The sequence below is a fragment of the Anopheles maculipalpis genome, chromosome 3RL, assembly GCF_943734695.1.
Source record: "Anopheles maculipalpis chromosome 3RL, idAnoMacuDA_375_x, whole genome shotgun sequence".
Lineage (NCBI taxonomy): Eukaryota > Metazoa > Arthropoda > Insecta > Diptera > Culicidae > Anopheles > Anopheles maculipalpis.
In genome coordinates this window covers 21,026,519-21,051,795 of record NC_064872.1, presented here as the reverse complement: position 1 = coordinate 21,051,795, position 25,277 = coordinate 21,026,519, and the positions used below count along the sequence as shown (strand labels likewise).

At 41.2% G+C, this 25,277-nt stretch overlaps 2 protein-coding genes across 7 annotated transcripts in view; both read left to right on the top strand.

Moving 5' to 3' along the window:
• The window catches only part of LOC126563967 (probable phosphorylase b kinase regulatory subunit beta), a 43,284-nt gene that overhangs the window by 1,933 nt on the left and 16,074 nt on the right, over positions 1-25,277 (top strand). For 2 of the 6 annotated variants that reach the window (XM_050220840.1, XM_050220837.1), the window contains exons 5-9: positions 155-169; positions 846-863; positions 3,363-3,467; positions 3,565-4,757; positions 4,827-5,357. In XM_050220840.1, coding sequence (XP_050076797.1) covers positions 155-169; positions 846-863; positions 3,363-3,467; positions 3,565-4,757; positions 4,827-5,343 — 1,848 coding nt within the window. In that variant the 3' untranslated portion in view covers positions 5,344-5,357. Of the gene's footprint in view, positions 1-154; positions 170-845; positions 864-1,507; positions 1,595-3,362; positions 3,468-3,564; positions 4,758-4,826; positions 5,358-25,277 lie in introns of those variants that run through there. The other 4 variants (XM_050220843.1, XM_050220838.1, XM_050220839.1 and 1 more) reach the window with 4 other exon arrangements.
• Positions 5,905-6,994, top strand: LOC126565071 (uncharacterized). Its single transcript, XM_050222209.1, has 3 exons — positions 5,905-6,306; positions 6,371-6,853; positions 6,923-6,994. Exons 1-3 carry the CDS (start codon positions 5,905-5,907, stop codon positions 6,992-6,994), a joined length of 957 nt encoding a protein of 318 aa, XP_050078166.1.

The following is a 25,277-nucleotide window of genomic DNA, read 5'->3' as shown; positions in this document are numbered from 1 at the left end:
TTTTTTTACACTGCGCCATAACATACACACACAAAACAAAAGCTGTAAATTGTAATTGTAAACCACCAGAAAGTGAGTTTCCACCTGTGTCTTATTGTCTTATTGTCCTTTTCTCTTTTGGTGGGCTCACTGCGCTCGAAACCGGGTATTGTAGGCGAAACCGGGAATTGTAAGTAATGTCTACAGTGGACGATGATCCACGGTGCCGTAGAACGCTACCTTGTTTAGGGGCATTTTATTCGTTTAATTCCAGAATTGTCATAAAACTCTATAGAATAGTGTTCTGTCTTTAAATGTATTCCTTTTTGTTTTGCTAATCAAAACATTGCCATTTACTAATTATTTTTTTAGATAGTTTCGTTTCGTTCATACCGCAAAAGAACAAGCTGCCTACTTTAGGGCACTTTCTCAATGCAACAATTACATGGCGCAACTATCATTCTCAGTACTCACAAGTAATACAGTGTGATTTTTATTTCTAATTGGATTTAAATGCATTTTATAATTTGTTTAAAATTTTTAGTTGCTAATTTACAGCACTATTAGCACTAGCAATTGATGCCCTAACCAAGATCGTAAATCAAATCCATTGAAATTAGGCTTTTTTAGATGCTTTTTTTATTAAATTTGCATTGTACATTTATTTTTCTTTCTTGTTTATCAATGTATTTATCGCTCATTTTTTTAGAAAATCATAAATCTCGTACCTACGCGCGTACGAGGGAAAAAAGATTTCTTTGTACAATATTAATGAGTGTCACATTTTCTACTCTTTTCTCCAACCATCCGTTTGTCTTTTTTTATTTACACATAAACGCTTTCCACTCGCAAATCGCGGAGGACAGCGTACAAAAATCGGAAGTGTAAGTATTCGGACCCGCACTACCTACTCTGAACAGAATTAAGTACACAAGGCGCATAATTGCGCCTTTAAGGTGATATTGTTGGCTAAAAGCTCTTACAAAACTGCGAGCCTCGCTACACCCTTTACGCGTGATGCATTTTGTGCTTGGCTACGCTTGCCTATGCTGCGTTTGTATTGCGCGATAATATAAAAAAAATGCATTACTATTTAAACTCGAAAAAAGCGACATCGAAAGCCGCCTTGTGTTGAAATTATGACTTTACTTTCTTCTACACGTTTTAAATTTCATTCAATTAACTTCTTGTTGTGCGTTGCCAATGTACACACATCATACCGAACTCATTCTCTCCACCGTTTGGTGCACCTTTTCACACATCTTATCTTTTTGGACGCTGCTGCTCGCTCGCGCTCTGGACTCTGTATGACGTGTGTGATTGTTTGTTCATCGTTACTAATCGGCAATATTCATCGGCGTTTGTTCGGCTCCCGGACTTCATCACACGCATCCCACACGCCACCTGCAACGATTATGTGTTTTAAATGCACTTCTCCCATCTCTAACGACATTTACTCGAAATTACATTTTTTGTTGATGTTCAACGCTCATCGAATCGGTCGCTCGGTATCGGATATCGGTTTTAGGCACTGGCCATGAATCGCCCTGTAACGCCACCGCATATTGAAGAGCGTCAGGATCAAATGTCGGAATCGTCCTGCGAACCAGCGAGAGTAAATATTTGACCTATGAACATTGATCGGTTTGTAGTGCTTTGTGGGTGGAGCATTGGAAGCGTGTTCAGCTAATGTATGCATTGAAACAAAATAGATTAATATGAATTATTTTTTTTCGAATACTAGGTTCTTGTTAAAAAGGTTTAAAAATATTTAGACTAACAGTTTGGCACTGGTTTCTCTCTCTAAATCTAAACGATTGGAATATAAAATCGTCGGAAAATGTGCTTCAATTAATGTTCTCCTTCACAGTACATCATCTCCAATAATCTCTTGACTAAATACCGCGTTAATGAACAGGTCAAAATACCATATCCTTCATTACGGATTACTTTTTAATGAATAAGGCAAACATTTCCGGCTATAACTTCACAGCTTATGTCTGTCTAGCCGCTGGTGCCTCGAACTGATAAGGGGCCAATAATTCACAAAGAAACTCCAATCCCAGCGCTCCTTGCCCCTATTATTTAGGGACCCCCAAGGGGTTAAATCCATCACTCTGCGGGAGACAAATTTGACACCAAGTCTTAGATTTGCCTTTGCAGAATGGGTATACATATAACCACCTTACCACCTGTCATTGTTAAACAGGCCTCAGCTGGACGGTCTGGAATGAGGATTCTTCTTTAGTAAATCAAAATTGTTTGCTCCACGATTTCTAGGGATGGTTTGAATCTCTAGGTCAAAGATACGTTAAGTCTATGTCTATGTCTACGTTAAGTCTATGTCCTGGCTAGGCTGTAGCCAGATATAAAAAACTACCTCACGAACTCTATCTTCTTCATTCTCCAACAAATCTAAACGAACTTTAAAAGCTAACAGCTTTTACATTAAGACTAAGATGGAAAAACCCTAAAATCAGAACCCTGGGGATCATTTAATTAAAGGTCGATCAAATTGGTCTATTTTTTACGATGCATACGTTACTATCAAAAGTATTGTTTGTTTTTTCGTTCACCATCACTTGGCTTTTAATGTTTGTTCTCGTTGATTCGTTACGTTAAGATTTTTTTTTTTCAAAGTCCACCAAACACGTTGCTTTTGTTTTCCGTGTTTTATATTTGTTAACTTCAAAGTGATCGAGAGCAAAAATGTGGCTTGAGTTTATGTGGTGATTTACGGCGATTAAGGCGTTTAATGGAAACAAATACCACATTAAAATCCATTCACTATTTACTGTGCTCAAGTTGTGTGTAAAATTGTAATTTCTAATTTCAAAATAATACACCGAAAGGAGGCGTTAACATGTTATTTGTGTGGAAAAAGGTTTCTTATATTATTTTTATGTAAATACATAAATAATTACTAATCAATGTTTCTCAATGGCTTGAAATTGATGTACTAAAATAATCTTCTCACAGTTTAGTGTTACATTTCATAGGTCTTGGTCATGCACTTATAAAAAAACAAGAATTAATTTTTTATTTGTATCCTTGCCATCTTTATGTCCCTTTGTGTCGGTGCTCTTAGGCCTAGGGTTAGGCCTATCGACATCCATTTTCAGCATGAATCTCAAAGCTGCTAATCTGCTACTAATCCGAAGCAAAACACTCATATTCCGATGACTCATTTAAAAAATAATCAAAGCGATCTGGAATAATTTATTATTTATTGTCCTGTTGCAGAATGCACTCTCCTTCTGTCTCTATCTCTATGCTCGTATCCTTTGCTTCTTCTGTTTTTACCCCGTAAAACTTGTTAAATGAGCCAGCTATAGCAATGTTCTAATAGTTTTTTTTAATCAATTCTTAACAAAAAATAAAAGGGTACAGCAACCGATCTGGTGGTGCAGATAGTGCTGATCGCTGAATCGATGCGCCTGCAAGCCATGATGGCGACGTACGGTATTCAAACGCAGACTCCACATGAGGTAAGATTGGAGCCGATTACGACACCGGAGTCGTTTTTTCCATCACTAAACAGAATACATTTCTCCACTTTTGTTTTTCTTTCCGCTCCACCCATAGGTTGAACCCGTTCAAATCTGGTCCTCGACGCAGCTGATCAATGTGTACCAGCAGCTCGGTGTGAACGATAAAATAGGCCTTACCGGACGTCCACCGCGTCCGGTCGGTTCGCTAGGTACGAGCAAGGTGTACCGTATCTGCGGCATGACCGTCCTCTGCTATCCGCTCATCTTCGAAGTGTCCGATTTCTACCTCTACCGCGATATGGCACTGTTGATCGATGACATCAAGACGGAACTTCAATTCGTGGGCAAGTACTGGCGGTTGTCCGGTCGACCAACCGTGTGTCTGCTGATTCGCGAAGAGCATATGCGTGATCCACAGTTTAAGGAAATGATCGATCTGTTGGCAATGTTGAAGAAGGGATATTGTGACGACATGAAGGTACGGATCGGCCGATTGCAGAACCTTATCTCCAGCTCCTGTATCGAGCATCTCGATTTTATGTCCACCTCGGATCTGCCAGATGTAGGCGATACGGCATTCGCCCAGATACATCACGATTACATTGGCTACCAAAGCTTAACCGATGTTCCCCGGGCCCAGTCTTATCGGGAGAAAAAGATAACGGCAGCGGAGTATGCAACCCGCTCGACACCGGACATACTGGAAGCGTTGCGAAATACGGAATCGATCTTTCTACAGTGCCAACTGCTCGGTATTATACTGCATCGTGAAGGTGCACACTACGAGCTGGCCGGTGAATCGGTGCACGTGCGATTGACGGATCTTTACTATCGGGCCGGTACGCTACGGTATTGGCGGGCTGTTCGTTACTGTAGCTCGTTGTTACGCCATATTGTCGATTCGATTTCGCCCTTCATCACAACACTGCTTGTGAACGGAAAACAGATAACGGTCGGCGTGATTGGACAGCGGGAGACAATCTTTGACAAACCGATGACACCGTCCGAGATACAGAACGTAATGTACTCGACCGTGCAGCCGTACGATGTGATCCATGCGGTACTGCAGCAAGAGGTGGTACTGTACTGTGGACGATTGATCGCAACGAATCCGGACATATTTAAGGGAATTCTAAAGATACGCGTCGGTTGGGTGCTGGAAGCGATGCGACTCTACCTCACGATGAAGGGCGATGAAGGGGCGGACATTGAAAATTTGTCACCGTTCCAAATCCGGCAGCTGCTGCAGCGAGTACTTACCGTAAGCCAGTGGGCTAATGAGGATCAGTAAGTTTTTTTTTTTGTCAGCGCCATCTTCTCGTCCACGTTGAACTAATTGAAAATTTTCTGTTGCAGCTTTAGCACAGTACAGCGTCGTCAGCTGGAAGGGTGTTTGTGTCGGGTGCCGAGTTCCTTCTACAATCTCGTTTGGGATGTGCTGGAGCGTACACCGCATGGCATTACCGTGCAGGGTCACAATCTACCCGCCATGCCAACGCTCACGAACAAAAGCCGTAGCGAGCTCTCGTTCTCGCTGCAGGTTGAAGAAATGTTGCATCAAATCACACAACCCGAACGGCGCCAGATTGCGGTCGAACTGTTGTGCATTGTCGCTACCATCTTGAGCCGTAATCCGGAGTTACGGTTCCAGCAGGTGCTCGATCTCGATCTGCTGCTGGAGGATTCGTTTGCGATGTACTGCAAAGATCATAGTTTGCCACCGAGCAAAGACATTTCGCCACTGTTTTCGCTGTCCTACTCACAAACTACGGGGTATTTGGCCCGGGCTGCTGTTAACAGTGTGCTGCAACGGTGCGCCCTTTCCACGGAGGACTTTGCGGACGATGTTGAGGATCATTGCCGTGTGCAGTAGTGCGCCACCAAAAATGCTAGTCGATCTTGGCAAAAGAGGACACGTCGTAGAGGACGGTGGCAATCGTTTTTTTAAAGATGCTAGTTTTGTTTAGCTGTTAGTTATTTTGAGTCGCTACTGCTCAACTGTTAATGTTATTTTATAAAAAAAGTGAACGAAGAGAGAATATGCTCTTTGAATGTTTCTGGGCAGCAGTGCCTCCTCCCTTAATAATGTAATGCCGTTACAATCCTTGCCCAGCTGCCTTCCTACGTACGTGCCGTGGGACGGAAATATCTGTAATCTCTCGTTGTTGCATGACATGTAATGAAGCAATAAATTTTACGCAATCATGACAAATGTAAAAGAAAGTGATTTGATTTGCTACTGTTAATTTATAGATAAGATAATTGGTTGTCACAAAATTTTGCTTGTGATAAAAACGGTGAATTCAAATTAAACCGACTGTCAGCCTTTTTTATCCGTCACTGTGCTGTCAATTGCTGCGACGCCGCCGGTTTGTTTACAAAACAACACAGTCGTCTTCAAAACATGTTAGCGGGAATCTTACAACCAAAATCGATGGCAGATATAGAGGAGTTGGAAGAATTTGTGTCGCAAATCGCAAAACCTGAACGAACTATTAAGTGTGTTCCGGATGGCATTCGTTTCGAACAGTTTGCCACCGCCTGTGATCTACCGGGTGCACCTGATGAGACGAAAAAAGCGTTACAATTTCCTGTGTTAAAGCTTCGAGAAATTACATTGAAGGACGATGAGACAGCCACGCACATTGCGACCATTTTACAGCACCTGACGGGTAAATTACCTAGCTTTGTAACGCTAGAACAGTACGCTTGGTTAGCTAGAACGACGGTTGCTGCACAACTGCTGAAAGAACTGCCGACGAAAGTCGCTAACTTAGTGAGGAAGCTAAGCATCGGTGTAGAAGGAATAGAGCTAGCTGATCATTCTCCACCTGTTGTGAGTATTACCCTTCCTTAATAACTATTTTCAGCATTAATAAAACAAACGCACCTTCTTGCAGGTCCACGTCGTTGCGAAGAGTTTGATAGAGGACATCCCTCTCACCGGTGGGAATCTACTGCATGTGATCAAAACGCTTGCAATCGCAAACTGTCCCTTATTGTACTATACAGGAGTGGCACTTGTATTTGCTGGACTCGACACAATAGTCCAACTCGATTGCAAGGCTCCGGAATTATATTGCGTACAGGGAGTGAATGAATTCCTTCGGCGTTTGGAAATATTCAATCTACAGTATCTGCAGCAACAGAGCAACAATCTGCAGACCATCTACCAGCTATTGAAGCTACTTAGTCTGTATCAGAACATGGTTATTATGCGCCATGTGGGAAAATCGCTTGAAGAACTAAGCGAAGAGCATAACGGTTACGCTGAATCACTTCACGTAACGAACGCGCAGATAAGAACGTTTCGTCAATGGTTAGATAATGCGAGCGCGATAGTGCAACCGTTCGGGAAGGATCAGGAAAAGGATTTTCTGATTGTAAGTCCTTCTAGATACAACCAAGGTTAATGTTGGAATAATATATTTTTCGTATATTCATAATTTTAGCTAGCGGATTTGTTGCAAGTGGATATGATTCCTTTATTCGATGATTTGAGCCACGATGAGGATATCGTCTAATCTGCATACTGTCTGGAATGAATGCCTTGATGCCATATCTGCCTGCTTTATCGCACAGGAAGGAAACGGGCAAATTAAAAAACTTCGCTTTTAATATTTTTTTTTCTTTTTTCTTTTTTAAACTGTAAGTGTAAAAAAATGCTAAAAAATTAATCGAATACACCGCAAAACCATGGCAAACGTCTCGAAATAAAAATAAAACACTTTTTGATACGTTTGATGAGCGTTAGATAAAAGTACGCTTAGTTTTTGGGTTTAGTTTCTGACGCAGACAGACAAATTTATCAGGCGAAGGCAGATAATCTTCCTATCATTGTTTGCTAGTTATGTCCATAACTAAATTTATAATTTGCCGTTGAGTGTGTTGGGAAGCGTTAAACTATGCTTCGTCATGGAATTAGAATACATGAGTACACGTGAGAATTTTGGAGTAACTCTTCTTGGCATAACGACCTTACGAGACTTGCTGATACCACTTCCAGTCGCATGAAAACCGGTGCCGTTGTAGCATCCTCGGTGTAAAATTTTGGAGTGAATTATGATTTTAAATTCGTCAATCCAGATTCTCGGGTACCCTGAGGACATGGACAACAGAATGAGAAAACTTGTCTACTTAAATAAACCTATCGTGATGGACGAAAATGGGAATAAATAGAACATTCATATGCAGGTTTCGGTGGATTGATCTTACCATGAGAATGGAGACGGACGATCCAGGCCGTAGAATTTTGTTAGGTCGTTTTGTCATTTGGTCACTCCAGTGGAGAATTAAGCTCATTGGAGGCTGTGTCGAATCTGATGATCGAGGGACTCAGAGGAGTTCGTGGTCCATTGCGATTAGGCAATGGACGTCTTCCCGACGCTGCTTATCAAACCGCACTAACACTAACCTGGTGAGTTCAATGAGCTGATCGTGTCAAGAGAATGGCATCAGGGATCCACCCCGTAAAGCCCTTTGAGGTCTTCTCCGAGAATATGTGTTGTAGGCCATATTCACCTCTTAGCTGGTGCAGTGATAACGTTGATCCATCCGCTCGTGAGGTGGGGATATGGGACTGTCATATAACGATGGTTGACCAGATCTAGGGCGATTTAAAGGTTTTCTGCGTCTGATTGCGCTTGAAAGGCAGAATGAAACAAAATAATACATTTATTACATAATTAAACGGATATTCTTTTCAATGTAATGTAAATGTAACCATGTAAAAACTTACCTACAATTCTTCCATAGTTCAGCCTGTCTCTCACGGCGTTTCATGCTCACGCTCTCTCTCTCTTGTTCTTCGAATCGAAACGCCAACTCTCGCGACGGATTCGCACCAGCAGACGGGTGGGATTGTTGCGATTGTTTGTTGCCAACCTCCGTCCGATGCAGTCGATGTGCGTGTCTAGTGCGTGCCGTGGTGGTCGATCGCATACTTCATAGTGCGGAGGGGGGAGTGAGGTGGTTACGATCAACACTTCCTCCGGACTGAGCGAGTGTGTGCGTGAGTGAGTGTGTTTTTATTCGGTACGGTTTCCGGCGTTTTGGTAGCGAAGCATAGAAAACTACGCACGCCCGCGAACCGGTGCACACTTGATGCAAAACAATTCCGTCTTGTTACATCTTCCTCTCGTGGTATAGAAGAGGGCGCGGGCTGGTGTCGGTAAACTGTGTGTGTGTGTGCGGTGATAAAGCAGTGTTTTAGTACGTGAAGAAGCCCTACCAGAAAAAGGGACCTAGTGAGCAGTGAAAAGAAGTAAATGTCAGTGTCCTTTTCGGCGGTGGGCACCTTCTGGAGCAAGTTTGTATTATTAGAAGCGGTGAGTGTGTGTTTGTGGTGTTGTGCGCTCGTGTTGGCCGTCTTTTTTACAACCATTTTAATAGTGTGTTGTTTTGTTTCAAACACGGTGCTCGCTGGTGGCGCGTGGAAAGGGTGGCCGCGTAGTATCGCGTTACCTTGAGTTTGGCGTCGCGCTTTTTAACCGAATTCGAATCCATTGGTTACGGGCACCGTTTGTGTTCTGGTGGTATGGTGGTGACACACGCCATAAAGGAATAAACGCAAATGGCCATCGATCGATCGCCCGATCGTGGTGTACTGGCAGTTGTGCATCATGACAACTGCTAATTTGACAGGTGAGTACGACGGTGTTTAAACAAAATAGTGCAAAAGTGCAATATGCAACAAATCCACTGCAGGTCGTGTGAATCATCATTAGAATGGCGTAGAACGAAGGGAGCTGTTGGAAGCAAGAAAAAAGGAGCTATTTTCATTCGACGTGACATCTTTGTATGATTAGTGGCGCGGTAGTGTACACGTGCACGACAAGCCAAGTGCGAATACGGAGCGTTTACGGCGATAAAAATTACACGCACTCACACACCTTTATCCGATCCAAACCGTGTTCGCTTGGGAGCTGTGTAATGAGGATTAGTTTTTTTTTAAATATGCTATGCACCTCCCCCCTGAGTGGGACGAATTGTGTATATGATGCATTTTTGGAATTGTTTCCACATGACACAGCCAGTGAAAGGAATATTTTTTTCTTGGCCTATTTATTGCTGTTATCGAGGTACAATTATACCAGTATTTTCCCCTCCTAAGGATGTCCACCATTTGCTGGAGTTGAGAAAATAATCTGACCATTCTAGGGATGATTAAAAAACGGCGTAAAATGGTGGAAATATTGATGACTCAGTAGCTGTCTTGAATAGAAATAAGGAAAGTATCTTAACGGCCCACCGCAGTCGCAGACGTATGGCAACAAAAATTTCCGGACGGTTACGAAGGGTGCGGGAGGTAACATCCCGATCTTGTGTCCTAGCTATCCACCCAAAATGTTTATTTTTTGTAGCTTGTATTTTACGGATACAAGATAGGAGATATTGATTAGGTGATTAGCTCCAACAATTATTTTTATCCCTGAAGGAAAAAGATGGAAATTGTACTTTAAATTTAGCTAAATCTTTTCACTTATGCAGAAATACGGAAACATATGACTACCCAACAGTATTGTACGATCCTTTCAATGGAACTTAAGCAGATGACGATTTAATGTCATTTAACAACGCATTTAACGTTTGATCGTTTAATTTTGATGAAACTTTGATCCAGACACAAAATATGCTTAAAGAAGTTTGCGAAAAAATCTTATTTTGGGACCTTTTCCAACAATTCCGGAGCTAAGACGTTCAATCAATCGTTGAAAGAGCTGACAAATGCGATCATTATTTTTTTCTGACAACCATGCTCAAAGCTCCAGCTAAATAGATATCTGATGGATGAGTCGAATCGAATCGAAGCCGAAGTGCTAGAACATGTAGACATTATCTCTTCAAGTTGCATTCGGAAATTTTTGGGGCTAGATCATCCCAAATCCCATCCAGACCGTTCCCCCGTATTAATGACTGACTATTCAACTACGTGGTATATCAGCAAGTCTAGTAAGCCAAGCCAAGGAAGAAGAAGAAGAAGAAGACGACGACGAATAAGAAGAAGAAGAAGAAGGAGGATGTCTGCAGACGACATCCTCCTTACTTAACGATCTCTGCTAGCTAGGCCATGCCCTGTTAACATGTAAATGGATAGTCAGTCCTCACTACGAGGAAATTGTTCCAATGGAAATTGATGCCAGTCCCTGCCATTCAGTCAAGAAGAAGAAGAAGAAGAAGAAGAAAAAGATCTTCGTATGGTGGAAGTTTACTACCCATTATCTATTACCTCCACGGTCTAACGACTCTTCAATTCTTAGCAACCAACCAAAATAAATATTGAAAACTCTAGTTTGAAGAGATAATGTCTCTAGTAATCTCTACTGTCAGTTTTGACTATGATTGTTGTGTCATTCTTTTGACGAACGTTCAGCCTGGTGATCTTCGTTAGCTGTACAACACTCATCAGTAAAATAGTGTTCTCATCTTATTCTGCTCTCAAACTCAAACCTTAAACCCAGACGGCTAGACGAAGCGATTAAGCAGACGACAGCACATCTGCTGCGAGTTATTGTAGTCTAGCGATCCCCACGCCTCACGAATGTGTGGACGTAAGTTAAGTAACGAAAGAGAAGCACCAATGGTAGTAATAGTAGTGGTTTCGCCCTTTTTTGCGCAAATAAACTTCAAAAGAGGTCGAGATAAAAAGGGTGTGTAGATTCAAGATTGAAGTGCAGGACTGTTGGGCGGGCTGTGGAATTGTTTGGATTAACAGCAGTGTTTTGGTAAATAATGCTACCACCTTCATGCGCACGTGCGAGTTTGTTTGCTACTGTCGCACCTGTTTGTGGGAAATGTAATGATAACTTGATAACAGATGCTAAACATAATATTCTCTAAATTCACTTAAAACTGATGACCGCAAGGGAATTTATAAATTTAGTTTTTTACGCATGATAAAATTACTCAATCTAGGCCACTTTGTTAACCTGTTACTACGCACAATTACGTCCTCCTGTCTTCATGGCGAACTCGTCGTATCTTTGTATCGACACCTCACGGTGGCGGCGCGCTGTACCATTTGCACCAGTGAGTCGAGATCCGATCGGCCGGGTGAATCAAAACCTTGTGTGCCGTGAAGGTCGTTCCGTTAGAATACACCCCCTGTTTGCCTACACGTTTGTGCATGATCGTGTGTCTGTGTTTGTATTTGGTGTATTCCTCTAGAAGGGCAAAGTGAAATAGTTATGCCTTCCTTTTCCACGCGGGTTAACGCCGTTCTTGACATAATCATGCGCATACAAATACATTCCACTGGAAAAGCGAATTGGTTTTTACTACCGGAAAAATAACTGAATCATTTCTAGGTTGTGCTTGGTAAACCCCTCGAGTGGTTGTCTTCAGCCAAGCCAGGTTGCTCTTGATTTACGGTGGTGAGTCCAAGAAGAATTGAGGGCACAATAAGGCGCAATGTCGTACAAGCATACGACATGCTTGTACAATAAGGCGCAATGTTTGCATCTGTCAAACAGTAATTGATCGCGACTTTTTCACTTATAATTGGTTATTAGCTGGGCAGCTTAAATTTTTATGTTGCTCTATGTTGCTCATACTCTATGCAGTATGAAAAGAAAAAGGTGAACTTTTGCAATTGTTGCCAGAAAACGTCGGGCCGTAGTGAGGACTGATCCAACTACGTGGTATCGGAGAGTTTTGTAAGTCATTAAATGCCCGCCATGACCTAGAACGTCGTTAAGTCAAGAAGAAGAACGTCTGGATGGTACGGGGATAGAGACGATATTGGCGGGGATTTACGCAAGGCAGGGCCGTGGTTGAAATCCTATCCGGGCACCGTTCCCTCGTAGTGAGGGCTGAGTATCCAACTATGTGGTATTCGCCAGCCTAGTACAGGATTTAATGTCTTAGTTTGGACTGGCTACCTACATTTTTTGACTTGCCGCATTCCGGTTTTGACTGGCCGCACATTTAAAGAAATCTACACATTTCAAAAAATCTCAGTTAAAAACAGTCATTTAGTTAAAAACCACCTCTTTTAAGACACATCAGCCACATCAAAGCTTCATCATAAGCCCGATATGATATCAAAATGAAGCTTATTGGAAAATATTAAAATCTCTTGATAATTTAGATCCGAAGAAAACCAGGTTTTAAGGGTTTTGTTTTATTATCGTAATATACCATTCGCAAAGTCCCCGCACGGAGGTCGTCTTAAAAGATTATGCGATTGTACGATACGCTTATTTTTCAGATATCTAATGTGACCGATAATGGCTCGGCAGTGATAAAGAAATTAGTTGAATTGAAGATAGACCAAATCCCCAGTGTTTATCTATCTGCCGCGGAAGTAGCCGTACTTGACCGCAAATCGCTCACTCATTCCCGGTGCTCTTTAAGCTAGTAGAAGAAATATCCAAACATGGGAAGAACTATCAAATCCTACTACTGGTTGCTCTTGAATTTTGTGCAGAGCCAAAAAACAGGGAAAGGGAGGCAGTTTTTATCGGAACCAGATATTTACGTCATCTTTCCATTTTGCTGCCGGTTCCATAGATAGTGAGCTGGTCGAGAGTTGAGAAAAAAGGGGGTAGCAAAACAAACGAACCCCCCATCAACAGGCAAGGGCAAGGTCAATCGACGAATATTGCGTGATCGTAACCGAGGGTCACTAATTGAATATTACCGGTAGTACCGGTTGATGAGGGTAAGTTGCGAGATGATGATGTTGGTCGGATGGACTGGGCATGTTTAAGAGTTGTGACCATCGGCAACTAATATCTCAAACCAGCTTCACCGCCCAACAACAATGGTGGATGATGAATGGAACACATGGTTAAGGGTATCCTCAACACTGTTGCGTTATGGCATCGTAGTTGTGTTGAGTGTCTGGCACGTTCTGCGTCTGATAAAGTTGAAAGGCCGGTTGTAACGCCCATCACACCCCTGTATCACGTTTTGCTGTTTGTGATAATGTTCAGCGGTAGTAGCAGCACGAGCTTGGAGCATTTAAATCGTGAAACATGCGAATGACGTCAGTAGCAGGCCTTCTAGTTCTCAGCAGAAAAAGCTGCATTTTGTGGCTCTTGTGCTGAGTGTGAAGAATTTTTCTAGATAGAGTTTAAGAAATAATATTTATTAAAATGGTGAAACTCTGCGGAATTTGGAGCTTCTACAACTTTAAAACAAATCACACTTACTCGGTAACATTGTTCACTTGAATAAAACAACGTTACTATTTCTCTAACGCACACATACACCAGCTCAGTCGTTTATTCTATCCAGTTAATGGAATTGTTTTATTAAAGTAGACAAGTTTGAAGCAAACAGGGTGTGGTATGTGATCAAGTTGAAAAAAATCGCCTATACACTCGTAAATCTTCTAAGGCTTTAGATTAATGTTAAGAAGCGTGTTGAGGGCTTATAAATCTCGAATCTTTAATGATCTTCTGACTCATTAAACTTCGGCCCTTTTGCGGACACGGTTAAGCTTCCGTGTAATTAACATTACCCCTTTTAAAACCATTAGTCACCAAAAACCGAGCGATCAAAGCTAATTACCTCTATTTACAAAAGAGTTTAATTAAAACCTACACTAAAAAAAAGCTGTCACAAATGAGTGCTTTGTCGGTCTGTCGATATGAAGTATAAACGTTTTCCATTTTCTTTTCTTTGTTACAGTGCAAATAAAAAACTCCCGTTGACTTTGTATACGCTGTGCTGCCGATTCGACCGAAAGGTTGTAACAGCCGTCATGTGTTGGATGCAGCCTCACGATCAAGTCCAGAAAATTCGAGCAAACAGTGAATGCTTTCTCGGGTGCAACTTGGTGGTGGTGGTGCATCGTATTTCGTAAAGCGAAAAATCTTCACCCACGCCAAGGGAAAGCGATGCAGGGAAAAAATCGAGCGAAAAAGTGAAGTGATACAGCGATAAGTGAAGCGTGTTGCGAAGTGAAAATTTTTGACCCCAAAAAAGTGAAGAATCTCTGTCGGCAAATAATCGAATCTTCAACAGTCCACTTTTTTTTTGTCGGCGAGCGAGTCTTGGGGGAAGTTGTTGTAAAAAAGTTAAATTAATGCAAACAAAAATTGTAGTGAACCAGAGAAGCCTGTGAAGTTGCCTTAGAAAAACGAAAATATTGTTGTGATTGTTTGTAGAAAAAAAGTTTTGATCATAGTAAGCCTGAGGAAGCCAGTGCAATATTGGAGTGGAGTAGCGATATCTTGGATGCCAAACGCAACCATTTATGCCAAACGAGTGAAGAAGCGTTCCATTGTTGCAGTATAAGTGTCAGATTGTGTAGTGTTTGAAAAATTTGGTGAATTTCTGTGCAAACCCACTTAGAATCACCCCAGGTGGAGCTACTTCCTGGGTTGCAGTAAATACTTCCCCATACGGTGGACGCAGACCGGATGGATTCATCAGCTAACGCAAGCAGTTGCTAGTGTACGATCTCCAGGACACATCCACAACATCATCATCGCCATCACATGAATCACGCCTAGTGGAGGTAAGTTTACTTCATATTGTTTTACCCCGGTTTAATAATGAGTGGCCACCACACGTGTGTACACACGGTACACACGAAGATGAAACGCACCCGGGCAAAATGATTTCCATCACCCGGACTCTCAAAGCGAGGTCCCGATTCTGTCGAAAAATTGACTGAACCATCATCAAACGGTTCGCAGGCGCGTTTCAGTGTTTATGTGAAGTTGTCCGATCATTTGCCGGGTTTGGAGCGCTAATTTATGGCTTCACATGCACCATCCCCACCTTTTTTTTTGCTTCTTGTGTGTTCCGAAGGGGCAGAGCAAGAGCGAGATTGCAACCATTCTTCTCGGCTACTAGATTTTGGTCGGGTTTTGCGATTGAGAAGAAATTATAATGCCGCTATTTACAACTACTCCCGAAAGTTCATGATGTAAACGGGGATTGGAGGAATTCGTTTGAGGTATGAAGTTCTTTTCAAATATCTCAGCAATGTTTATAAAGATTGTTGTAGTGCAAACGCGAACGTGTGTGTTTCCCCGTAGAACGAAAAAGATCATTTAAAACTCTGTTTACGATCGATTGTTTTGCTTTCTACGGCGAATAATATAGTTTACTTCGTGATTAGCTGAGCACAAAGGGGGTGGGGTGGCCGGTAAGGTTTTATAATTTATTATGATGGAAAAACCATTCAACATGGCTAAATGTATCGTAAAAGTCACATAAATACGTATCAGATTTTTGTATCTTACTAAGATTAATTTGATTGGGATTTTTACAGCGTTGGGCAAATAAATATGGTTGGACATTATTTTCTCAATGTATTCGGTTATTAATTTGCATTTTTAATACATTCGAGGATCAATTAAAAATCATTTTAAACAGTGAAAATAAATGTAGAAATGAGTATTTAGTTTTAAAAAAATGTTTTACAATATAATCGATATCATTAAAAAAAATTGACCAAAAACTAACGATTTATTCAACACTAAAACTATCGGATCAGTTGTTGTGAATGGTTCCGTACCTTTCAATTAATTAATAATTTTTTTTTATTAATAAACAATTCTGCCAATTTTGATGCATGACTTTTACACATGTAATAGAACGTTCTATAAATTCCAAAAATTATATTCAAATCTGATAATAAGTACGGTCATGGACTGTTCCTCCCAGTAATTTGACTGCTGTTTTGCCGAATAACGATTAGCGTGCTTCAAAATAAACATTTAAAAATTGATATCTTTAGCGAAAGGTGCTCTCGTTAAGAACATAATTTCTAGTCCGTGTTAATAAAGAAAATAAATAAAATATCATTTTAGTATTTCGTTCATAATATTACGCTAGAACTGCAATTGCCAGAAATCTGGTAGTTCTAGTGTTAAATTTCACTTCACCTCTTTTCGTTGCAATTTTTCGCATTGATGCTGGATTTTTTATGAACTTGTTGGTTCATGCACAACATACCTAAACTCGTTTTTATTTTTTACAGCATTAAAGCGTTTTTAAAGCACTTATGAAAATCATCTGTCATGTATTTTGTATGTACAGAATTTTCTTTATGTATTTTGGTTTGAAACAAGTGTAATTTTATTTTTTTCTGACTTATCATGTTTTATCGATATTTTTTAATCAATTGTTTTGAATTAAAGTTTTGTAACTTATAAAAAATTAAATTATAATTTTAAAAATAAATTTTATAAATTTTATCGGTAGAGATATATCAACTTTTTAAAATTATTCTTCGTCTTGGCCGTCGTAGAAAACGTTTTAAACTATTCTTAAGTATTAACTTAATGGCTAAAGAGTAATAAAGGACCACAGGCTGCATGCAACGCACTCACTTGCAAACTCCACAGTCGTTTGTGAACATGGCTGAGTAGGACATTCTGAAAATATTGAAACTATTGGTTTGTAAAATCCAAAAATCTTATTTGAACTAGTTTTAATATAGTTTTAGTAAGAAAATTATCTTTCTACTTAAATCATGTTTAGTTAATTTTTTTCGTAAAATGATTCATTTAAAATGGAAATGTGTTACAGTATAGAATTTTTTTAATTAACAGTATGAACAGGCTCGTTTAAATGATTTATATACGATGATTTATACGAAACTTTTTTATATATTATTCTTATACATAAGCTAGCTTTTGCAACAGTACACAATAATTTCAAATAACTTTCCTGATTTTAATAATGATTTATTTAAATAATATTTTTATGTCCTACGCATAATGATCACAACCGTGATTTTTCACCCAAGCTTATATGATATGAATCCCGTACAGATTGTAAGCCTTTATTACTCTTCAGCCAACTTAATTATTACCATTGCAAATATAACGCAATACAGACACCTTAGACAACAACAACCTCAGGGACTCGATTTTTTTTTTGCGAAATTGCGTGATGAAATAAAATATTCGTCAAATTTAATCGTTTTGTGTCATTTTATAATCCTGATACAATTACCACCACTATTGGTTATTCGCTTTATATACTCTTATGAATAGTGAACATCCGGTTTTAATATTGAGAAACAGTAACCTTGCCTTATACGTAAACATTTAAATAGATCACTTACACCCCCATACGCATCTCATAAATCATCTCATAAGAAGAAAACGACCACTTGTCGCTTTCGCAACAATCATAAATAGTTTTTCAATCGTTCATAAAATTCTCTTGTCGTTTCTTCACACCAAAAAAACAATTCAAAACAGACACACTTCTCGATCGCACCCCTCAGAACGCGTAGGAAAACCAATCCGTCCGCACGCGTATTCACGTGGTCAATTATTTGGGTGTCCGATCGGGTCCTGCCACGACATGTTGCAATAAGCTGTACCGTTCGTTGTTGGCTGACTTCTCGTGCAGCAGGCCGGGAAAACTATTTATAAAATAGAAAGCAAAAGTGACCTCATCATATGGGAGGGGGGGAGGGGGGTTGTTTGGGGTTCACAGTAGTGCATCCGGGGAGGTGTGCGTTTTGGCTGGCAGATACCGTCGGACACATGGAAGGTTTGAACCGAAACATGATTGTCCCATTGGGAGTAATATTTACATCAACGCGTCTTCAACGACGTTCCCGTGGCAAGCGTAGTGGCGTTTGGTTTGTAGGTTGTGTTGCGGTAAGAGAAAATCTCTGTAACTGTCAGCTGCAGTGTTGTCTGATGGTAATTTTGATGTTGAACGATGGCTACAGCGAATGTCGTATTTATTGTACGCTTAATTTTTGATAATCAAATACAAATGATTGAAAGGTTGCAGTGTGGATGGAATTTTAATCAAATTTTGGTTGTGATTTGTTGAAAAATCTGATCAAATTTCGTTCTGATGGATAACACGCTAAAGAGTTGCTGATACACGATGTTAAAAGTCGCATTAAAGTGCCATTTTTTTTCATTATGTTCTATCCGTCTATTCGTTTGATGTTTTTAAGGTTTCTTGTTAGCAAGCCCCAGTGACCGAGTATCATGTTTCCATGTTGCTCCCTTGCGATTGTATCCACCACACCATAAACACGCGTAACCTTGCACAGCTGATACACCGCGACTGATGTGTGCATGCGATGCACAAACCGGATGACATTGCACCCTGTAGTTGTGGCCCCGGGCATGCTTGATGTCGCGACAGTTGTCTGTGAAACGATCATCATCATCATCACCATGATGATGTATGTTGAACATTCTTGTCGTGGAGTTGACCTGCAAGAATGCACCCTTTCGCGGCTGATGAGTGGTTAAGTTAGCATACGTACTGCACATGTGTATCTGATGTCTGGGTTTGGCTTCGATGAGTAAAAAGTATAAACCGCCACCGCTGCAGACAACATTCTCCAAGCCAGAGGATTTGTGTTTTAATGTTCGGCCACATAAAGGTGTGAGCATGTGTAGATTCCGAAGCTCGCGGGACCTCGTTCCATGTGAAGGTTGTCTTCAAACGCGCCACAGGGTCTTAGGGTGGGTCGGAAAAGCTGTTTTTTGTTTTTATTTTACAAACCGAAAAAGGGAAAAGTTTGAGTTGCAGAGACGGAAGCTTAATCGATATCGAAAGGAGACCGATTGTTTCGCCGAAAAAAAAAGAGCGCTTTCGCTGGGTGTGAAATGTATGAAGTACAATCGTAAACGTTGTTTTCCTTTGCACGTTTACACTCTTTAGGTAGCAGGAGTTTTAGGGCAAGGACACAGCCGTGAATTGTCTTCGCTTGTTAATTCATCAAGATAGCGATAGCGACTGCAGCGCGGGTCTGGTTGAAGTGATGATGGATTGGGCGGTGTAATTGAAACACACTCAATGAATAACGTTATTTGTTTCAGTTTCGTGTGATTCATTAGCAGCACATTGCATGCTTCTGTAGAAGTGCTTCAAAGTATGCAAGAACTGATTGCGAGTTAAGTAGTTTGCAATAATAATTATTGTAGATTTTCAGACCTTTTACTCGTGGAATGCACATTATTCAAGGTATTGAAGTGTGATTAAAAAGCAAGGTATTGAAGTGTGATTAAAAAGCAAGGACAAACTAGATGACCTTCTTCTTCTTATTGGCCTGCTCAGGATTGAGCACGTCGCGTCGACTTGGCTAGGTCGCCAATCAGTTTCCAGGAAACTCGATCTAGGGCTGCAGTCCTTCATCCTCGGCTGCATCCGATCTCCGACAGGTTAGACTCCACAATTTAGCCTCAATTTAGCCATATAACCCAGCTCGTCGTTGTAGCGGCTCCTCCATTGTCCTTCCACACATACGGGGCCAACGATCCTTCTGAGCATCTTCCTCTCGAATCCGGCTAAGAGGGCTTCGTCTGTTTTGGACAGGATCCATGTCTCAGAGGCGTATGTGAGTACTGGGACTATAAAGCCGCAGACTAATGATGTGTATATCATCAGCGTGTGCCAGGATCTGGGTTGACTTATAGAAGATGGTTCCCGAAGTCTCCACCTCCGAGTCACGGATGGCCCTCTCTAGTGCCAAGTTGAATAGGAGACAGGCAAGCCCATCTCTCTGACGCAGGCCTTTGATGGTAGCAAAGGACCCTGAGAATTTTCCATCCACGTGACGTAGGTCATGGTCATTGTAACAAGCCTGATGAGTTTGGCCGGGATTCCAAAAGAGCTCTTGGCCTCGTAGAGTTTTACCATGGCTATGCTATCATATGCGGCCTTGAAATCTATGAATATTTTGTAGGCGGTATTCAACACTGTAATACCCCTGTAGTTGTTGCAGTCCAACATATCTCCCTTCTTGTATATGGTATAGATGATGCCGAGATTCCAATCACAAGGCATCGATTCGCTATCCCATACCTCAGTAACAAGTTAATGAAAGTGATCCAATTACGTGGTATCAAAAGTTTAGTAAAAGGCCATTCGATGATCGGCTTGAGCTTTACTGGGTTTAGGTCGTGAGATCCAAGACGAAAGAGAATAGAAATTTCTTTGTCAAATTTCACATTATAGCTGTCGGTCAAAGTTTTAATTTTCCATATTCTTAGGGCTTTACGTGACATAAGGAATTGAAACTTAATGCTACGTGACTCAGTAATTTTTTACAAAGTTCTTTTCAGTGAGATGTTCAGAGTTCAAAACGATGAAGAATATTTTTTACGTCAATTCTATGGAATCTGGGGGATGGGGTACTGAGAAGTCAATTTTAAATATTATTTTAACCTACAAGATGTGTACAATCATATCAGTATGTGTCAATCGCTCCAGAAAGTGCATCTTAACTTCACAATGCTCCCTCCACCAAACAGTCCACTTCTTATCAGCAATGTAAGCAAAGCCAGTTAAACCAGAAAAGACGCCCAGAGCGTGTAGTCTTTTTTCCGAATACATTATGCATCGCCCATCGCCTGTAGGACAAAGACCCGCAATAGCGGCTAACGCGGAGACACGAAATCGTGTCATGTTTGCGATTGCACTGCATTTATAAATCGTTTTAAAACTGCTGCTTTCCTGCACGTTCCAGTGTGTGAAATGTTTCATTTACTTTTGACCCGACGGAATCGATAGTATCGATTAGACGGTGGAGTTTCTTTGGCAGTGCGGTTTTGCATTCATTGTAACAGTTTTTTTTTTGCATTACATGTGCCGTTTGATGCGAGGATGTAGCACCAATTGTGGCGATGTACGATGGCATAAGCTTTTTGGAAGTGATAGACGAGTCATTCTAACAGAGTCTCCCAGCACAGCAGCGGCCCCAATGTCAAGGGTTGTCACAAAAACAAACACACATACCCCACATTGATAACCTTTTTCCCGGCGGAACTATGAAGCAGTGAGAAATTTGGAAGTTGTTTCCGATTTAATAATCCATGAAAAAAAAAAACAAAACCGTTCGCTAAAATATTTTGGCCCAGGACGCGATCGATTTGCATAAAGCCACAGTCCACCAGACTATCCAGCAACAACACCCAGTGGTATACATTTTTCATTCGTTACGTGAATGTCTTTTTTCGGATTATTCAATGAGCGCTGATTTACTCTGGCCAAGTCCCGTCGCTTTGTCGAGGTGTGGTGGTGGTGCCCGTAGCTGGCTCGTGCTCGACGTTCGATGATGTCATCCAACTGATTAGCGGAGGTTCTTTTTGCGCTTAATAACAACACACCGATGGTTGTGGTAAGTTCTGTGCGTGGTTTTGAGCATGGGTGTTTTATGGGCCAGTTGGAGGTATGTGACAATGGAAAAAATTGTGTGTTTGTCTGGACGTGGGACTATTTGGGACGAAGGTTTCAAGGGATACAGCACTGACATTGTATGTTAGGGTGTGTAGTATAAGCTGAAGAAAGCAAGCTAGAATTCATTGGAGAACGTTTTTGGAAAGCAATGTTTTTCTTCAGGGGTATCATGGCAAAATAACTGATTGTGTAAGATCATTTATATTCTCTTCTGCACACTGTTGTCCGCTCGTCATGATGGTGAGTTACTTGACCATGATGTCATAGATCTGCTTCTTCGGCATTGCAGATAGCTTCCTGCTGTCCCGCTGATGCTGCTGTTTGCAGTTTCTATTTCCGAATATTCCACCCATTTAACGGCAAAGAGTAAAATGCAACGAAAAGGTCCCGTGTAGGTTTTTTTTCTCCTCTTTTTGTCGTTGTATAAATCATTTCCGTCTACCGCCATCTTGTACCGCCTCTCCGTATGTTTAGCCTATCAATTTGTGGTTTATTGTACTTTTAAAAGTCAGTTAACCAAACGCTGAATCGAATGTATTCACGTTTGCAATCTGCTAATGGTGTTGATTCTCGCGAAATATTTCGCAACCGATTTTAGCAAACGTAAACAGGTCACTTCTCAGCACGGTTTCCGTCACCCGCTTTCATGGTAAATTTTTTGCACGCACTGCTTGAATGTTCGTTGGCGATCTTTGGCGCGGATCAAATGTTGGTGTCCTTCCGTGATGACCAATCCTTTTTTAATCCGCGTGATGATGGTCGCGATCACGCAAACGTTCGCTTGACTTCATTCCAGTTTGCTGAATTTCGATTATGTGTCTTCACTTCACTTGCAACATTGACGATGGCAGTTGCTAGAAGGGCACGGGGGGTGCGACCGATAACGTCTACTACACACGTGGATGGGCAAGATCAGTTACGAGACATACTTGAGCGTTAGTTAATTAGATACTTTGCGACGTTAAGTACTTTTGGTGATTGGATCCGGTGGATAAAGGCAGTGCTTGAGCGATGCGATGAGACTGGGAGCAAAAGGCAAGAAAATGGCGTCCCTTCCGGTGGTGGTAGTGCTTCTCATTTCGCTCCTAATTACGCTAATGATATGCATGCATGCCGATAGTTCATCAACCATCCAGTCTCACCCGTTGCGTGCATCGCAGTGACCTGTGTAAGCCTCGATGGTGATGCGAGGCCTCGAGCCAACGGGCAACGGGTTGTAGCACTGATGTCGAGCAACAACGTGTCATGTTTTGCGTGCGTTCGGCGCCGGCCGGGGGGTATCTGGGCATAGATATGGAATCATCTTCGTGGTGCAAAAACTGATGATATCCACGGCCATGTTTTGGTTATGAAGCTCTCGTTTGAAAAGCATTCTTAATCTCGCGTACATATTTAGTGGATTAGCGTTGTGTGGTAATGACATTAAATTTGAATTTCGTTAGTTTCGTAGCAAGAATTATTTTTGATATGCTGGTTGTCTATAGTATTATGTTTATGGTTTATGAACTTATGGTTTTGAAAAGAGTTACCTTAATTTTGATCGATAATGCTGAAACGACCTCTAAGGTCACGCCGAAAATCGAAATGGTTAAACTTGCCGATACCACGTAGTCGGATAGTCAGTCCTCACTACGGGGGATTTGAACACCGGTCTTGCCGTTTGAAGACCCGCGCCGCTGTCGCCTACACCAACGGTCCGCCATTTTGGGTAAAATTATTGACCGGACCTTGTCCCACTAAAGGGTGCCCCCGAAAGTATAAGCACGATTTCTAAATGACGTTTCTAGTAAACGGATGACGTAAAACAGCCGATTCTTGGAATGAACCGCCATTCGAAAGTTTCCGGAGGAGTCCAGCTTCGAGGATGCGCCGAAAAGTGGCCGAAATCCTGGTCCTGTCGATCAACAGTTGGACCGGGAAATAGCAAAAGCGTTCAAGCAAAGAAAGGAACGTTCCATTCGCGTTGTGGCTCAAAAAATGGGTACATCAAAAAGTAACATCCATCATTCCATGCCAAGATTGAATTTGAAAACGTATAAAAAAAGAAAGAAACCGAAACGGAGTACAAAGCAGGCCGCATGCGTTAAATATCGGACTCGAAAACTGTACGAAAAGCAGCTGTGTCGCCAATCCTCATGCTTGGCGGTGAGTCGTACGTGTAAATTTTGACTAAACAACTCTTCAAATATTTCTCGAAAAATTCGGAAAAAAGGCTATGGTGTGGTAAGAACCGACAACGGATACGATGAGGACTATAACCTACATCCGGAAGTGTTTGATCGACGTTTGCTGCCGAAAACATGCTGCTCCAGTGTTGTTTTGGTCGGATTTGGCCTCTGGTGACTATGCCAAAGACACGATCGCATGGTATGAAGAACATGAGGTACTGCCTTGAAGCCAGACCGATTGAGTTATTTTGGGCGCTAACCAAGGCACACTTGAGAAAGCATTTATAAAGCTGCGGAGAACATGGACAGTTTTCAAAATTACTCGAAGAAAGTGTCCGTTATACCTTCGGGACAAACCTGTGCTGAACCTGATGGGAGGCGTCAGATCAAAAGTGCGATCATTAACATACGATTGAATTTTTAATTTCTTTTTTTAATTTGGGAAAGAGTCCAGAATACACCACAAACACTGTTATTTATTAAATAAATATTCAGTTTCTAGAACAGGTTTTTTTTGTCTAATATTTTAATCGTACTTATAATTTCGGGGAAACCCTTTATACGCATATGTATTCAGTATTATTTGTCTTTTCAGTTATGGGAGGAATACTAATTCCACAGATGACTCAAATATTGTGTTAGACTGTATTAGGCCTAAACAAACATTTGCCAAAAAGCGAAGTAGAACAACATGTCGTAATAAAACAATTCCTATTGAACGTTGTCTCATCGTCGTCTGCATTATAGCTGATCAATTTTGCTACGGTTCTGTTGAATGATATTTAAATTTCTGGAGAGTTCTTAACATGATTGTCGATATTCCAAGAAATTTACGCCACAATCTGCAGTAATAGTATGCTTAAGACATTACACTATAATGACAACATATCTCGCTGCTGAACATAACCTTTAACGCCCCTAATCTTGTGAGTGGAATTAATTCAACGCATCATTAAACAGAAGCACACACACTAGGCTTGATAAATCTGCTACTGTCTCGAGGCTGGGCAGCGGTAGTCAGTAGTAGTTATGAATATTCATAAACTAATTGCAAACGGAACTAATTTCCTGTATGTTTTTATTTTCCCGTGGTGCTCCCAGAAACATGAACGAAGATTCCTTGCCTGGGCTGGGTAGTGGGTAAGGTTTCTGATGTGATTAAAATGCGAAAAAAATGGAGGAAAAGCGTCGGAAAAAGCACCACAAACTTTCCAATGTGGCGGTCGGGTGCGTCAGGATGGCGTGATTTCACTTTCATTCGACACAAACCGTGCAATGACCTTTGGCTTCTGGTGTTGAAAACGAAAGACCGGCCATTCTTGGAGGTTTGTTGCGAAGCTTTACCATTTTCCATACGTCTTTATCCTTTAAGCTTCTGTGTTAGTTGATGATATCGTGTAGATGGATGGTTTTTGCTTAAATTTAAAAGAAATATTATTTCAATCATTAAAACTTTTGTGATTCCAAAGGATTGTTGGTTTGGTGAAAAATACCTGATCTATAAAGTTTAATT

What these genes read in the sequence shown, in the direction of transcription:
- LOC126565071 (XM_050222209.1), top strand. Translation starts at nt 5,905, where the DNA reads ATGGCAGATATAGAGGAGTTGGAAGAATTTGTGTCGCAAATCGCAAAA. An exon ending in CTGATCATTCTCCACCTGTT is followed by an intron (nt 6,307 to 6,370) that starts GTGAGTATTACC and finishes ACCTTCTTGCAG; the next exon opens with GTCCACGTCGTTGCGAAGAG. An exon ending in AGGAAAAGGATTTTCTGATT is followed by an intron (nt 6,854 to 6,922) that starts GTAAGTCCTTCT and finishes TCATAATTTTAG; the next exon opens with CTAGCGGATTTGTTGCAAGT.